General features: G+C 43.4%; 1 protein-coding gene across 1 annotated transcript in view; it reads left to right on the forward strand.

Moving 5' to 3' along the window:
* Positions 1-16,479, forward strand: part of GCH1 (GTP cyclohydrolase 1) — a 31,206-nt gene that overhangs the window by 11,210 nt on the left and 3,517 nt on the right. The window contains exons 2-5 of the mRNA XM_084631534.1: positions 7,064-7,173; positions 9,510-9,565; positions 14,742-14,773; positions 16,025-16,109. Of these exons, the coding sequence (XP_084487660.1) occupies positions 7,064-7,173; positions 9,510-9,565; positions 14,742-14,773; positions 16,025-16,109 (283 nt within the window). The remainder of the gene's footprint in view (positions 1-7,063; positions 7,174-9,509; positions 9,566-14,741; positions 14,774-16,024; positions 16,110-16,479) is intronic.

Consider the following 16,479-nt stretch of genomic DNA (forward strand, 5'->3'; position numbering starts at 1 on the left):
TCTTTTCGCTTAACTGTTAACATGTTACTCACTTGGCACTGATCCCTTGTGAAAGGAAACAACTATACAGTCTTGAACAGAGTAAAAATTATACCTCTGTTGCAGAGCGGCAAGTTGAATGTGCTGCAGCCAGCGGCTAACTGTTGCTTAACATTTATTGGTAATCTGCCCATTCAAAATGCAATTCTTCGAATATCCTAAAAGCTCCATGGCTTAGCAAATAGTTCCCCCGCCCATACTAAAAACGCTCGTTAAAATGAAAGGACCTCTTTGAAACTTGAATATCAGCTGCTTTTAAAGTGGCTTAAATCAGAGTGAAAGCAGCCTATGAACTTTTCATGTTTCCACTATTGCGATGCATTGTCAAAGGAAGCAAATGTAAGTGTCAAAAGTGTTTGTGAAACTGACAGGATGTATCAAGAAGCTGTTCTGTATAGTGCTGTCATCTTTCATTCTCTTGACCTATCCAGCCGGCTGGCAGGAGATGTAGAGTCTGCCCCTTGGTTGCCAGAGGTGATTTTTGCTTTCCTGTGTCACATGAAAGCCATGCAAATAGTTTCTATAGCAACAGGTCCTCTCTTTCCTCTGACGCAAAATCCCGAAAAGGTCTCTTGTTCCTTGTTTTCATCTGATTCTCATTTTGCTTTCATCCGCTGCTATACTGTAGATAAAGGTTTTATTTCAATTCTGCTGAGAGCTGCTTCTTAATGGATGCCAGCTGTTAGTTTTACGACACATCAAAGTCTCCACAGCAGTATCTTAATTCTGGGTCAGAGGAGAAATTGTTGCTGGGATACTTAAAAGATTACCTCTAACTTTACTTCTCTCGTTTACTTAGCCGCCCGCTTCCCCCGCCCCCCAGGAAGGCATCTGTGTTTGATCTGAACTGTAGCTGCCATATTAATACAATATGTTTGGAAAGGGCTTGTGCGTTCAACTCAATTAGCTTTTCTCTCAGTTATCCTTAGGAGCATGCAGTTTCCCTTTCATTTGTGGATCTCTCTGCCTTGTAGGACATGCTGTTTTGAAGTAGCATGCAAACATACCCATTTTGCAGCTGAGCCCAAATGTGCAAAAATGTAGAGGACAAGTAGCGTTCTTTAGATCTTCACAGACCATGAGGAATACCTCTCTTCTCCCATCTGCTGCTAGAAAAGATGCATAATACGGGGGGCATGTACTAATGGTGGGGGGTGAGTAGCTAAAGTGATGTTGCAAGGAGTGGCGAACTCCAGTTGAGGCGGAGAAGAGCTTTCCTTTCAATTACAAAGAAATGCATGCTGCAGAGAACAAGGAGCTGTAATCTGTGTGCCTGTTGGACACAGTGCACTAGAGAAACTGTTATACAACAGTAGCGCTTGTGTGAAATTAACCCCATGTTCTGGGCCATTGAGGGCTCTAGTATGCCGAATGCTTCAAATGCAACTCATGTACTTACGTGAAATGTGTGTGGCTTTTTGTTCACTAGTAAACATGGAGAATAAATGTAGTTTAGTAGTTGGGGCTAATTTGTCTAGCCCTACTTTTTTTTTTTTTTTATTTAGAGGGCTAATCTATCTTCCCTTCCCCTCCCTTTTCCTTTCCCCCACCCCCATTAGAACAGTCAGGATAAAACTACAATAGCTCTTCTAGTAGTACAGAAAGATGCAACTGACTAAAACAGCTATGATGGTCTTCCAAGAACAAGTTGGAACAATGGGCGAGTCTTTACTGCATAAGCTAAAAGCCCCATGGCTCTTCGCCAGGGCTGTAGAGCAGACTCATTAATCTCTAAGTGATCTCGGTGCCACTAGAGGGGACAGAACACCACACCCAGAAGATGTGTGGGTTACACGTGCATCTGTCCTGTCTCTTTAGAGTGTAGGTACATTGAGACAGGGACTGTCTGTACAGTGCCTGCTGCCAGTTGGTACTGCTGTAAATCAAGTAACTACTCAAAAGGCTTGGCTGGTTTTGGCAGCGGGGTCAAGTCACTTTATGTAGCCCAATTCAGTCATCCTTGACTGAGCAATTCACCTGGGCAGAGTCACTGTAGCTTGGTGCGGGAGTGAGGCGCGCAACACTGCTGCTTGCCAGAAGTCAGTTTTACAAATCTGGATTGTTCTCAGTAGAAGTCAACCTTCAGAGGAAAGCCAGACTTTTTACTGTTCATTGAAGAAGAAGTTATTTTCAAAGGATGAGTAGGAAGGACTCATCTCAGCAGGGTAGGGCTGCCTCGGAGAGACTCTCTCTTTCAGTTAGGTGCCTTTTGGATGTGCACTACCCCACATCTCATTCGCGCTGCCTGTTCTGCTTGTGGCACTTGCTCGGCAATGCTGATGGGCTTGCTGGAAAGGCTAAATTGATACATCCCTTTTGGAATTCACATGGGCTGCAAAGGGGTGACCTGCAGTGATCAAAGTAGTAGAAATTGCCCTGGGTGAGTTGTTCTGGGCCTCCATCTTGCTACTAATATTCAACAATTTTTTTTTTTTTAGGTGCAGGATCAGCAATAAGACAAGATCCACATGAGTGAAAAGCAAAGGGGCAAAGTCTTGTGGAGCACCCCCAACTCTGCTTTTGTCTGGATATTGTCCACTTTGGAGTGTAAACTCTTACAGTATGTCTACACTGCAGTTAAAAACTCACTGCTAGCCTGTGCCAACTGACTCTGGCTCACAGGTCTCAGGCTAAGGGGCTGTGTAAGTGCCTTGCGCTAGCTCTGCGACCCTCCTGCTATGCAGGGTCCTAGAGCCTGGGCTGCAGCCAGAGCTGGACTTCTGCACCACAATTAACCAGCCTCTTAGCCCGAGCCCCAAGAGCCTGAGTCAGCTAGCACGGGCCAGCCACAATATCTACTGGTAATGTAGATGTACCATTTGAGGCCTGGAACTGTTGGCTTCCAACTGCACACTTCAGGGCACTGAATACATACAAGCTGCATGGCACTAGCCTTTAGTTCCTGAAAGCTTTTGAGGGAGGAAGGTCTCATGGCCAAGACACTGGACTGGGTTCAAGAGACCTGTGTTCCATTCCTGTCTCTGCAACACCCGCTCTGTGTGACCATGGGCAGGTCACTTAACCTTCTCTCTTTTTCCACCTGTAAAATCAGGATAACACTAGTCTCCTTCACAGTGTAACTTAGCCTTACAATCTCCCTGGTAAATGCATTGAGCTGCTTCGATGGAAGCCTGTAAAGGTCCATTCTGTAAATGTCAATTTCTTCTGACTGTGGGGACTTTTTACCTAGCCTATCATATTAGGGCTGTGCGTGGGGCCTGACACTAGATGCATTCAGAGCAAGAACGTACCGAATTCTCAACCATTCCAAGCCTTTCGCTTGACTGTGCAACAGCTTTGTTTGTAAACCTGTCTCTAACATCACTGCCCACCTATTGTGAACAGCAGCTGCCAGGTTCTTCGCTAATAGCCATCGGGCAGGGTGTCGTAATGCTTGGTGCAATCACAGACCTGCTCTGGGATCTTTTTGCTGAGCCCTCTCTGTTACTCTCAGCAACACTCTTAGGAGGGAAGCATGAGTTCCACTGAAGGCAGCGTTGGCTCTAGTGACACAAGTCACCTATCACGTTTAGGTTTTATATACCACATCCCGTGCAGTGATGAGCTCTGTAAATTTTGCTGTTTGTTTAAAGTTGTGTCCTTCATAGAACCTCCGGACCCATGATGCTCTAGAGACCTTGTTGCCATTCCATCGTCTCCTCCCCGTTAACCTGCTTTGACACTGGATATTGTCCACTTGGAGCTTACAGTACTCCAGCACCTTTCCCTTTAGCCCTCTGATGCTTGGTATACCCCAAGCAAGGGCAGGAGTAAGAGTGCATGGCGCTTTACCTGTCAGCAAAACCACACCGGCTCTCCCATGAGGTGCTTAGTGTAAATTAGACATGTGCAACAAAGGATAGACAGAGGTGGGGGGTGGATTCATTCTGTGTTTTGCTTTGGTGCAGCAGGAGGCCTCATGGGGTGGAGGCGCTTCTTCCCAGTAGCCTTCACAGCATCTGAAGGCAGAGGATGGGTATACAGGAGGGGAGGTCAGATGCTTGACTTGCTAGTGGAGGGAGGCTGTCAGAAACAGGGAGCAAAGCGAGGAAGGCATGAAGGCTTTGGTAGGCGAAGACAAAGGTGGGGATGGAGCCATTTGAGGGCCATTGACATGAATAGGAGCCGTGCTGCTCAATCCCCTAGTTGGCTCAAGCACAGGACTCATCAAAGCATAAACAGAGCCTAGGGCATTTAGAAGGAGAGCCACCAAGGGCTGCAGTGGAGCTGTGTAGCACCTTGAAGGGGTGGACAAGGAATATGATCTTGGTGCAGAAAGAAATGGGGAAAGTAAACGGGTCGATGGGCCCCTCCTCTTCCACACGCCTCCTCCCCCCTCCCCATCTCCATAGGTGTGGAGAGCTTCCCTCACTCCTCGTGGATGCTGTATCCTATCTTCTGTCCTATCACTCACTCTGTTCCCTAGACTAGCCAGGTATTCATGTTGTGGTATCTGCAGTGGGACCAAACCCGTTCAGTTGACCTCTAGAGAGAGCACTGCTGGGATTAGGGTCACTGGGTGTTTGTTGAGTAGGCCAGTCTCGGGAATGTGCCAGATAGCAAACTTCTCCAGCTGGCAAGTAGAGTGGGCCTGCCGGTACTTCACGGAGCAGTGTCCTAAATTACATTTCCTGGCACATGCTGCATGGACACTTCTCTGAGCACAGGATTGTACACCTGAGCAATGTCACCCCGACCGCCCCTGCTGCTGGGATCTGAGCACTGTCCCCTCTCAGCTTTGCTGTCTTTCCATCACCTGCTCCTGCTGCTGTCACCTCTAGTGGGGAAACCCCTATCCTTAGGAAGTGTGCCCCCCCCTCCCTACCATCCTTCCTCCCTCTCCGCTGCCAGAGTGACTATGGGAAGGGGACATGGCTTAGAAAGATTGTAGAGAAGCAGACATGCCACTGTAAAAATGGTCCCCAGCTTGTTCTGTGCCCCCACAACCCCCCCCCCCCGCTCCGTTTATACCCTGCCCCTGGATATGTGACTTTCCAAAGTTCCAGCTCGCGGCTTTCCAGGTCACTAGCCATTCTTGGTAATGAACACAGAGAAACAGCAGAATATCGCAAATGCTGGTTGCCAGGGTTACCTGTGTACCGCTGATAGCATGCAGGAAATTAAAACAATCTGTGATGGCAATATGTTATTGGCAACAGATGGCAGCTGTTGGGATATGAGTGTCCAAGGAAGGCATAAAAGCAAATGCAGTAGGCACAATTGTTGAATTTGTACATTAACCACTGAGTCACTTGAATACGAAAGCAAAGCTTTTAATGAAGTACAACGGTCACTGGACACCTTTTGTTCTTCTATTAGACTTGCTCTTTTTATGGTATGGTCTAGAAGTTACATGGGGCCCTACTAAATGCTTAGTGTTAACCTGCATGGAGGCCCACAAACGGTGTGCGTGTTAGCAATTAGATGAGTTATTGCCATTGAACTGGCCATATCTCCCATTTAATTGTTAGCTTAGCCCTCTTCTTATTTAGAAGCTGGAGGTTGCTGCTGGAGCGTCTGGCAAAGTTCTCCCTGGCACGAGCAGAACAAATTACTGCCTCTGAAATTCACTTCACTGAACTCCGCTTCGCTCCTGATTGAAAGGCGCTGTCTACTCTTACCTCGGGGCCTTAGCATCCCTTTAACGTCTCCAAACAATCTGGCTTTTCAGAACACTCCTAGAAACAGCAGCGCCCTGCATGACCCTATGTAGCAGGGCATGCTCCTGGGAACAACTTGGGGAGTTGGCATGAGATTACTTAAACCAGAAGTAGACTGAGACTCAGAGCACCACTCTCCACTGCAAACAGCAAAGTCACCAGGCATAGCATTCAAACGGTGCCCATTTGGAACTAGAAGAGCCAAGTATTTGTCTTCCCGCCACCTGCTTGGATTTCCCCATTTTAAAAAAAAAAAGTAACACCCCTTATCTTTGGGGATGGGATGCGCAGCTAAGTTGGGGTATCCATCTGTAAGCCTGTTGGCTCTGCCCCATGCAATACATCTTCTGGGAGAGCATAAGAAGCCAGATAGGCAAGACTGTCAGTTTCTCATAGAACTATAAACCCAGTACTGATCTTGCTAAGGCACTGAGAATGAGCTCGGGACATTCTAACCAGCTGCTGCCTTTATAGAGGCCTAACTCTGTTGCAGGGCACATGATGAAACTTGGGAAGGAGGAAGTATCTTGTCAGACTGTGAAAACTGACCTAGAAGATGCCTTGGTGTGTTTAATTGCCTTTCTCCTCACCTTGCCCTTTTGGTGATACTTTTCAAACATATGGAGACCCTTTGCCTCTCCTCTGAACCCTAGACCAGTTTGACCTCACAAAGTGGCGCATGCAGGAGCCTATACAACATGAGAGGATCCTTAGAACTGTGCCTTCTTCAGTATTGATTGCAATAGACATACAATATGTCAACACACCCATCGGAGGTATGACTGCAACGTATGTAGACATACCCAAGCTAGCTTTGATCTAGCTCAAATAACAATAGCAGTGAAGCCATGGCAGCGCAGGCTTGGATACCTACCTAGGGTCCGGAGTGGGCTTGTACAGCCTGCATTGCCACAGCTTCCATGCTGTTATTGGAGTTTGCTAGATCAAAGCTAGCTTGTGACGTCTACACATGCTACAGTCAGACCTCCAGTTGCCATGTACACATACCCTAGTCTTTACATTCTAGGTTTCTTTTCTCATTCCCACCAACCAGTGGATGTGTTTTGTCCTCTGAACAAATTCGCTTATCATTAATGACTCTTATTAAAGACAAATTGTGTCTGTGAAGTCTGACATTGCACTGTTGCAGTTATAGGACAAGTGACCCTGTACCAATCAAACTGGATCCTTAGTCTATGCTTAATGGATGCAATTCAGGGCCTACATTCCATAGTCTTAAGAATTGCCAAGTGCTTGTTTGGCTAAGGTGTTCCTGGTGAAAGGGGTCAGAAAACCTAGAATTCCCCATATTTTGCATGTTGTGAATAATTTATATATAATCTCCTGCAAACATTTAATTCCAGATGTCCTGAATGATGCCATATTTGATGAAGATCATGATGAGATGGTAATTGTAAAGGACATAGACATGTTCTCATTGTGTGAACATCACCTGGTTCCATTCGTTGGAAAGGTAACTACCTCACAGAACAGATACTGCAGTGTAAACTATAATTTAAATCTCTCATTCATGTGTGTTTCTAGTTACTGTCTTTTTTTTTTAAGCTGTAACTATATGCAGCCACTTACTATCTAGAATCATAGCAATCTTCAAAATACAAATTCTGAAGAGTACCTTTATGCAAGTTTTATATGATTTAAGACCCTAGCATATAGTGCTCAACCTTTATCAGTCTAATAGTTTCTGACGTTTTATATCGAAGCTCTTCATGAAGCAGCAGCAAGCCTTCAGGGCAGACATCTTGATATTAAACCAATGCACCTCAGACATCGGCTTTGATCCGTAACAGATTACAGTAACAATTTGAAAAGCCAGCCGGTGCATTTTCGTCAGTTACCGCTGCAGACTCTGCAGACCTTGGATTAGTGTGCTCTTTTAAATGAATAGTCGGGCCTAGATTTCCAAGAGTGACTAGTGATTTTAGATGCCCAAACTGTGAGAGCCTAACGGGGCCTCAATTCCAGACAGTGCTGAGCACCCACCCTTTGAAAATCAGGACTCTTTTAAAAGGTCTCAAGTTGGACACTTCAAAACTGAGGCCTTCTGTCTAAAGATCTTGGTCTCTGTGCTGCTACATTTGATGCCCATGTCAGCTCCAGAAGTACCGGAGGATGGAGCATCTGCACTGCAGTGTCTCCCCATGAAGCACACTTGAGCTGTAGAGATGCAGGTGTTCCCATAGCCTGTAAAATTCTATCCATGCCATTTGTGTTCCCAAATATATTTTCTTGGAAAATAAAATACCTGCAGAGAAGCCCAGTTATGTATGTCTCCTAGAGGGTGCCATCTCATTCTTGTCTCCTCCCCCCACTCTGCTATATTGCTGGTATTTAATTCTGGAAAGTAAGAGTCTCCTTTCTGTTCTGGCTTTCTATTTGCCTATACTTTGGTTACTGGGTAGGATGTATGTGCTTCTTTCTCATTATTCTCGGGCATTCTGTAAATTATTTTTACATCTAGAAGTTTAGCCTGTGTGGGTTGGAGAAATCCCAAACACCGAACCAGTCCTTTTGCTATGTTCTCTCCCCTTGGGGTGTCTGGACCTTGATTGTCACAGAAGATTAGCTAAATGGCTTGGTGTGCTTCTAAGGGTTGTTAGACTAGCCATTCTCCTGTTGGGTACATCAAACATGCTGCAAATGCTCTTCAACAAATGATGTATTTGTAGCGCTGTCTGAAAATTCACAGTTAAGCTGTTCTCTCCAGGCAACAAAAGTCATTGCTTGTTTTCAATTAACTACTGCAAAACCATGTCTCTTACTTTGATCTGAAATGTTTCGTGTCTTTCAGGTGTCAGTTGGTTGATTACCCAACAGAAAAGTGATAGGACTGATCAAATTAGCCAGGTAATTAGGTGGTATTATGATACCTATAGCCACAGGTACAGCAAAATAGGATTCTGAAAGACCAGACTTCCAGGCAAAATTATACACAATTTTGACCCTACACTGACCCTTTCCGACTGCTCTATCTTGGCAAATGCATCCTGTGCTACAGATGACCCATTGGTGTGCCACTGTAATCTGCTCTAACTATAAATCCACTTTAATACGTTAGCTTCTTTCACAACTCTGAACACATATTTTCTCAGCACAAATCTGAAAAATTTGTCACTGCTTTTAGGACAGTCTTTAATAATGAGAACTCTACTGTTTCAATATTGTCTATTTACCTATTAAACATGAATGCTCAGACAATAAATGCATATTTGAACAGGATGGAGGATGGCTTTAATTTCATTGGTCTTCTGCAGTATCAGTGTCCCAAGAGTTGTCCCTTAATTCTTTTTTTCAAGTGCATTTCAGTTTGCACACTAAGCGCTTCTTCCCATATGAGCTTTCCAGCTAAAGGAAAAAGGATAGTTTTTTCTTCAAAAGATATATATATATTTTTAATTCATTGAAAGAAGGCTGCATTTATTTTAGCTTAACTTTTCTGTGCTGAGTAATGCTAAAACAATCTCTCTGTTGCACCTGACTTAAATTCTGCATGTTAGTGTGTAAGCCATCCTGACACTTGGTGTATAAGTTGTGATTTCTTCCAAAGTACTTACCTACTTTAAAAAAAGATACTGAACTCACCAGCACTCTGTCTCTGCTTGCTCTTTAATCTTTCAGACTTGCATGGTCGCATGTCCTCACCCTATGCTAAAGATTCTGGATTTGAAACAGGAGTGGGTCTAAAAGTTTGAGATGAGGCAAATGAATATTTCAGAAAGTATGCGTGAGTGTTAAAGCTGTCTTGAAGAGTATTTTGATCCAGTTAATGGTTTGTTCCCCTTTCTCTAGGTACATATAGGTTATCTTCCTAACAAACAAGTCCTTGGTCTCAGCAAGCTTGCTAGGTAAGTGCTAATTTAATGAAAGCGATGCTAATTTGTAAAAAGGATTCCAGACTGTGTTAAGTGTGCTGATCTGTAATCTGGTCCCCTTCTAAAGTACAGCAGACGGTAGCAGTACCTCATGTTCTGGATTTGGGTTTACAGCAGTCCTTCTCGTTAAGACTACTGGAAAACAAAAGCTAAATTGCAACTCCTTATTACTTTAAACCACACCTTGGGAGTGTGCAGATTGGGGACAGATTCATAATTTTGCTGAAGACTATTCAAAAACACTGGTGTATAGGATATACGAAGAACCTCAGAGTTACGAACGGACCAGTGAACCACACACCTCACTTAGAACCGTTAAGTACACAATCAGGCAGTAGCAGAGACCAAAAAAAAAAAAACCCCAAAAACCCCCAACCAAAAAAGGGCAAGTACAGTACTGTTAACCATAAACTACTTTAAAAAAAAAAGGGAAAAAGGAGGAAAGCAGCATTTTTCTTCTGCATAGTAAAATTTCCAAGCTGTATTACGTCAGAGTTCATTGGCTGTAAACCTTTGAAAGAACAACCATAATGTTTTGTTCAGAGTTACGAACATTTCAGAGTTACGAACAACCTCCATTCTCAATATGTTAATACCTCTTGAGGTTCTACTGTGCAAAAGTGATGGCAAGTGATTATTTTAGGGAGCACCAGTCTTTGGAAGGCAGGCAAATAAGCCCACTAAAGTTGATTATCTGTTTGCTTGGACACTGCATTATACGGTCAAACTCCAGAACTTGTGAATGGTAAACAAACGTGATTTAAAACTAACTCTTTCTGGATTATGTTCATGATTTGAATCTAAGACTTTCTTATCTACATCAGTTGACTCTTCAATTAAATCTGACATTTTTGTTTCACTATAACCTGCAGTGAACAAGCCTAGAGATGGATTTTATGGATGAATTTCAGATTAGGGACCAAAGTAATTATGATGCATTTCAGAAACCTATTTGTTGTCGCATAAAAAGCTTTCCCCCAGCATGTGGCCTTATGTCAAGTGCTGTGCTGAATCAGTTGTAGCAAAAGTGGCATTTATGGAGTGATAATGTAGCAAATATGCCCTTTAGTGGAGACAATAATAGAAGGTTCTCTTCTGAAAAAAAACTCTGAAGAAGTTGGCTGTTGTTTGGAAAGACTATGTAGGAGTTCATTTATTCTCCTTCTGATACATGTGTAAATCCTCTGTAGCTCCCAATAGCAATAATGAGAGTTAAACTTGTAAATCAGCAGGCATGCTGGGTTTTCTTAGCAGGGAGGGAGTGGGTCAAATATGCCACTAAAGCACTTTAAATGCAGCTGGTCCCATTTTGCACTTTGTTTGCGTAAGAATGAATCTGATTCAGAGCTGGAGAGAGACCCTTATACCATGAACAAGCAATCTTTGTTAAAATAACCTCAGATTGCAGGGTGCTCATCAGTCCACACGTTCTATCTCACATGGTCTGGCAGCTAGAAAAGCTGAACTTTGCCCTAAGTAACCGGCTCAGGCAGACTGTTCAAAAGACTCTGGAAATTGTGTTGTATTTCATTGGCACAAAACTCTGCGTGTCTGTATGTAGCATGCATTGTAGAAACGCAGGATGAGAATTTGTTGAGCTATTTTCAGCATCTCCACTCTGTATCTTTCTGTTTACCTGGACAAAAGCTTGTGGCATACAATTTTTGTTTTTCTTTCATTGCCACTTAGTACTAGAAACCTTTCTGATGAGTGGCATTTCATGATTCATCTCTTCTGTTGATCAGCACTCTTGTGGCTGGAACTTCAAGAATAACTTGTTTGTTGTTGTTTTTGATTAGGGTTTCTGAAGGTGACTGTTCTTACTAAAAGTATTCTCTAACATTTTACAGACCTTTATTTATCGAAGGGTTTTAATTTTTGACATTTTCAAACTGCTCAGGATCACAACTGAAATATAAACCAATTGGATTGAGTTTACATTTGTCTGCAATTGTCTCTGAATTGCAGTGGTACAAAGGAAAAGGAGTACTTGTGGCACCTTAGAGACTAACAATTTATTTGAGCATGAGCTACAGCTCATGAAAGCTTATGCTGAAATAAATTGGTTAGTCTCTAAGGTGCCATAAGTCCTCCTTTTCTTTTTGCAAATACAGACTAACACAGCTGCTACTCTGAAACCAGTGGTACAAAGGAACTATCAATTTAAGAATCACTTGTCTTGCATGGTTCTTAATAGAGATGGCAATACAGTGCTAAAAGTGTATAATTTTCTTCCCATCTCTCTTAGCAATTGGTATAGAATCACACTGTGGGGTTTGTAATATTGACCTGTTGTATGATTTCAGGCTCTGATCCTGTCCTTAGGAAGTCAGTGTGAAATCCCCATCATTTTCAATGGCAAAAGATCAGGCTCTTAGATTGCAAAATATTATTCAGAGTCCTAATTTGTTTTCAAAACCTGTGGTAAAAAACAGACTGGATGACCAAACAGTATATCCCTTCCTTGCCCTATTTAATGCAACCTAGGGCTCAAATGAAGATTTGTGAGGCTGCTGGTGCTGTGGGTCTAATCTATACTAATAGGATTAGTCTAATGAGTTTGTATAGTCAAGGATGACCTGTGTTCAGTAAACAAACACCTTTCTCTGGATTTTAAAAACATGGCTTGCAAATAATCCTGTTACAAATATAAATGTACTTTCAGATCCTCTTCTAGTCGAAGGCTAAGAATATTTGTCAATATCAATTTTTTTTACATTTGTTTTTCAATATTTCCTATCGGTGTTGGTGCTACTTTCTGTAAACTGACTGGTAACACACCCCTTGCTCTTCAGTAAAGGGGCTTATTTTGTGAAAACCCTTCCTTTGAAAATGATGCTCTCTTGCTTTTTCACAAGTGTCTAATTAATGGCCTAGGCAGGGCAATGTGTGTCTGGTTTCTGTCTAGACTGACAAGACCAATATAAAAGCCTTGTACAGAAGCTTCTTGACATAGCCAATGGGCTATCTTATTAAGCATTCAGGATTTGCATACATAACTACTCCTTCACCATGTTGAAGTTTTGTCTCTCTAAATGTATAGATTACAGTATTCTATTGATGCACCACCCCACTGCCTGCATGATAATACTGTACCGGAAGTGGGTTAAATCTGCAGTCCAATTGAAAAGCAGTATTAAGTTCCCTGTATTTATTTTTTTAATTAAATAGTGGTGGTTATCAGCATGGCCCTTGGAGCATATCTCTTGGGTTAAAAGTACCAAAACCAATCCCAATATCAAACACCTGTTGCCTTGAAGTTCAGATGGGCCCAGTCTATAGCCTTGAAGGTACAAAAAGAAAAGGAGGACTTGTGGCACCTTAGAGACTAACCAATTTATTTGAGCGTAAGCTTTCGTGAGCTACAGCTCACTCACGAAAGCTTATGCTCAAATAAATTGGTTAGTCTCTAAGGTGCCACAAGTACTCCTTTTCTTTTTGTGAATGTAGACTAACACGGCTGTTACTCTGAAACTTTAAGGCACAGTGTGTTGTAGCTTCCAGGAACAGCCTTGGGGAGCCTTCGTTTGATGCCTGACTCCATTGCAAAATCCCCAAATAAAGCTATTGTAAAGGATGCTACAGAACTAATGGGTCACAGACCAGGCCCTTCAAAAGCAACAGCCAAACGAAAAACCACGGGGAGCTGGAAGAGACCACAGTTTGTTACACCAGGAAGGATGATACATCTGCTGCTGTATCCTGTTGCAGGCTGGGAGAGTGATCAGCTGCTGTAAACAACCTTGTCATTTAAGAAATGCAGGCCAGATGCTAAGCTGCCATGAGGATTTCCTTTCCCAGCAGGCACTGGGGCAGATCATTAGCATGGCTTTTTACACGCTTAAATGTTCACTGTGTGACCACTGTTAAATCCTCACGTAGGAGGTGCAATTGTGACCTTTGGATGGGCTAGAGTTCACTTCATTTCTGGTCTCCAGTGCCTTTAAAAAAAACTCCAACTCCCATAGAAAGTAGCTGGAGACCCAGAGTTCAGTCTGTAAGGATTTTCAGCAAGGATTGCACAGGGTCAACCACACCACATTCAAGTCCCAAAAGGAACTAAAGAAATTAATTTAATTAAATAACTTTATAAAATCTTATGATAAAGAAACAAATAATATAATTTTTACAGCATGACATGGCTATTTGATAACCCACAGACTTTACCTTCACATTTATACATAAACATAAATAAAGAAAACAAATTAAAATTTGAACAGGTCAGGCCCCACAGAAATACAGGGAGAAGAAACTGAGAGTTCCCGAAAGCTTAGGTTTTGTTCACCTAAGTCTGAGTCTTTGATCACCAAATCTATACAGTCTTCTGAGTCTAAAACAACATCTTCCCTCCACTTGCTTGTAGTCAGAATTAAAATCGGGACAGGAAGTGGGGGGTAATAGGAGCCTATATAAGAAAAAGACCCAAAAATCGGGACTGTCCCTATAAAATCGGGACATCTGGTCACCCTAGTTGGAATCCACGCAGCCTCTTCCTCTGCCGAAATCACTGCTAGCCAGTCCGCTAACTCATTAACCAACCACTCAGTTAAGTGTATAGATTTAAAGAAAACCCTGTTACAAGAAAGTACAAAACCGAGACCAGCAAAATAGAAATGACTCTTTCCCCATGGCTACACTTAAAGCAAAGTTGGTGACTCAGACGAGTGGAGACAATTTAACTAGAACAGTTTGGCTAAAATCAAAACATTCAAAGCATACACTTAAAATAGAAGTTATTTTTCCCTTCCAATTTCCCCTGGCTATCATTAGCATTACCAGGCTTCCCTGTCAGAGAGTTCACAATATACTAACCTGCTGCAAAATGTTTCAGAGTTCAGGACAACAGCCTGCTTCCTGCTCCTGGGCTCAGCTTCTCCCAACTCACACAGGGCACATGGCCTTTTGCAAAGCAGCTAAGCCGAACACTTGCCCACAGGGCGTCTGACCCTGGCAACAGGGAACACATTGGAGCAGACCCAAAACTGCCACACCCAATTCCAGAAGCTTCTAGATGTGGAGTGCTTAATCTGCCTAGCAACAATGACCCAGACACAACTCACAGCAACCTCCGCCCAATGGGTCTCTTAAAGAGAGATCTCCCTATTAGGCACATGGCTTACACAATAACCAAGATTTTGTTTCTTTCTAGGATTGTGGAGATATACAGTAGAAGACTACAGGGTAAATAGACTCTTTTATTCTTACAGAGAACACTACCACATACGTCATCACTTTCGGGGGGGAAGCAGGCCAGGGTATGTCCCATAGGCAGATCACTACAGCAGGGCTGTATCTGGGCAGATTTTCAATGGGAGTCATGATCCAGGCATTTCAAGTCCTGTCCTTTGTTTTCTAACTTGCCGTTATCCTGAAAAGCAGAGTCTCCCCATGAAAACTGACTCCGGCTATGAGACCAACTCAAGGGAAAGGTGCTGGTTAAAGTAGAGCTGCCGGGACCAAGTGAGGTCACTGGCAGTTTGGGGGCTGTCCTGCTGTCCAGAGGGATGGCTCCAGGAGGTGGAATTCAAGAGCCGTTGTGGTACTGAAGATACTGTATGTTGAATCCTAAAAGAAATACCCAAGCCAGGATGAAACATGGGCAAAGGACAATAGCCATCCTCAGAGATGAGCCACATTCCCAGGCACTTCTAAGAACCACACAGCTACTAAAGAAACTGAGGTTGCTCACAAGGGCTGTATTTTCAGCCTTCGTAATTCCCATTAGATGTTTCTATCTTTCCTGTTCCCCTTCTTGTCTCATGATGGTCTTTTTATCCCAATTGCCCCACTATGTTTTGGTCCTAAAACCACTACAGGAGGAGGAGGAGAACTGCTCTTGGCTGTGGATGCAGGTCGGGTTGGGTTCAGCCTGAGCTCTCCTGACTCACTGTTCTGTGACTAGACTTGACCTATTCTTGGTGGCAAAGTTCTCAAGATGGTTTTATAGGCAGCAGGGGCCAGCATGGCAGCACCAGGTGAATATAGGACACAAGAACTCTAGACTGCAGGAGATTGTGGCACGTCACTATTCTGCAAAGCTTTAACTTGCACGCTTAAAAAATTCCTTAACACACAAAAGGAAAACCACAGATATCTTGCCCTATGTCAAAGAAATGAACATGTGAAAACCACTGTGCAAGAAAACCAAACTTAATGGAGTGTGCAGATTTTGCATAAGTCATGGCGCTACATACAGACTCCTGCGTGCACGTATGAAAGTAAAAAATAAGGCTTCCCATACCCAACTATGTGAGAGAAGCCTACACTAACATTCCCCCAAGCTACATATCCAGAAAGTACAGAGTTTGAGGGCAGTTCCTCTTGGAAACAGGAATATGCTGTTGAATAGTGTCACTTTTCCTCTCTATGAGATACAGCCACACACGGCTATTGTTTGTGCGTCTGCCTCTGAACTCCCTGTTGTCTCTACAGTTCAGGAGCGCCTTACAAAACAAATTGCAGTAGCCATCACAGAAGCCTTGCAGCCTACTGGAGTTGGAGTGGTTATTGAAGCGACGTAAGTGACCATATACACTGCTGTTCTCTGTAGTAACATAATGGTGCTGGGTATTGCCCCGGCAAGGAGGATACACGGCAACCTGCCAAAATGTATTCCTCGTGCGTTGCCTCTCTCACTCCTACAGCTAGCATATCATGCCCCACGCGTACAATGGAGCCATATAACAGTTTGGCCAATGTGCTATAATGCAGGAGTACCTCCCGGCCAGTCAGCATGCCATGGTAGTGGATTGGAGCCTTTGCACTGTGGGGGGGGGGGGTGTCTTGTTACCTTACCTCATGGTGGCAGCTGATCGCTTAGCCAGCAATTCAAAATAGATCCTTAAACATGGATCCATTGTGATGACTAATTTTCTGTCATCATTACA

This window comes from Lepidochelys olivacea, assembly GCF_965140295.1.
Source record: "Lepidochelys olivacea isolate rLepOli2 genome assembly, chromosome: 6".
Taxonomy (NCBI): domain Eukaryota; kingdom Metazoa; phylum Chordata; order Testudines; family Cheloniidae; genus Lepidochelys; species Lepidochelys olivacea.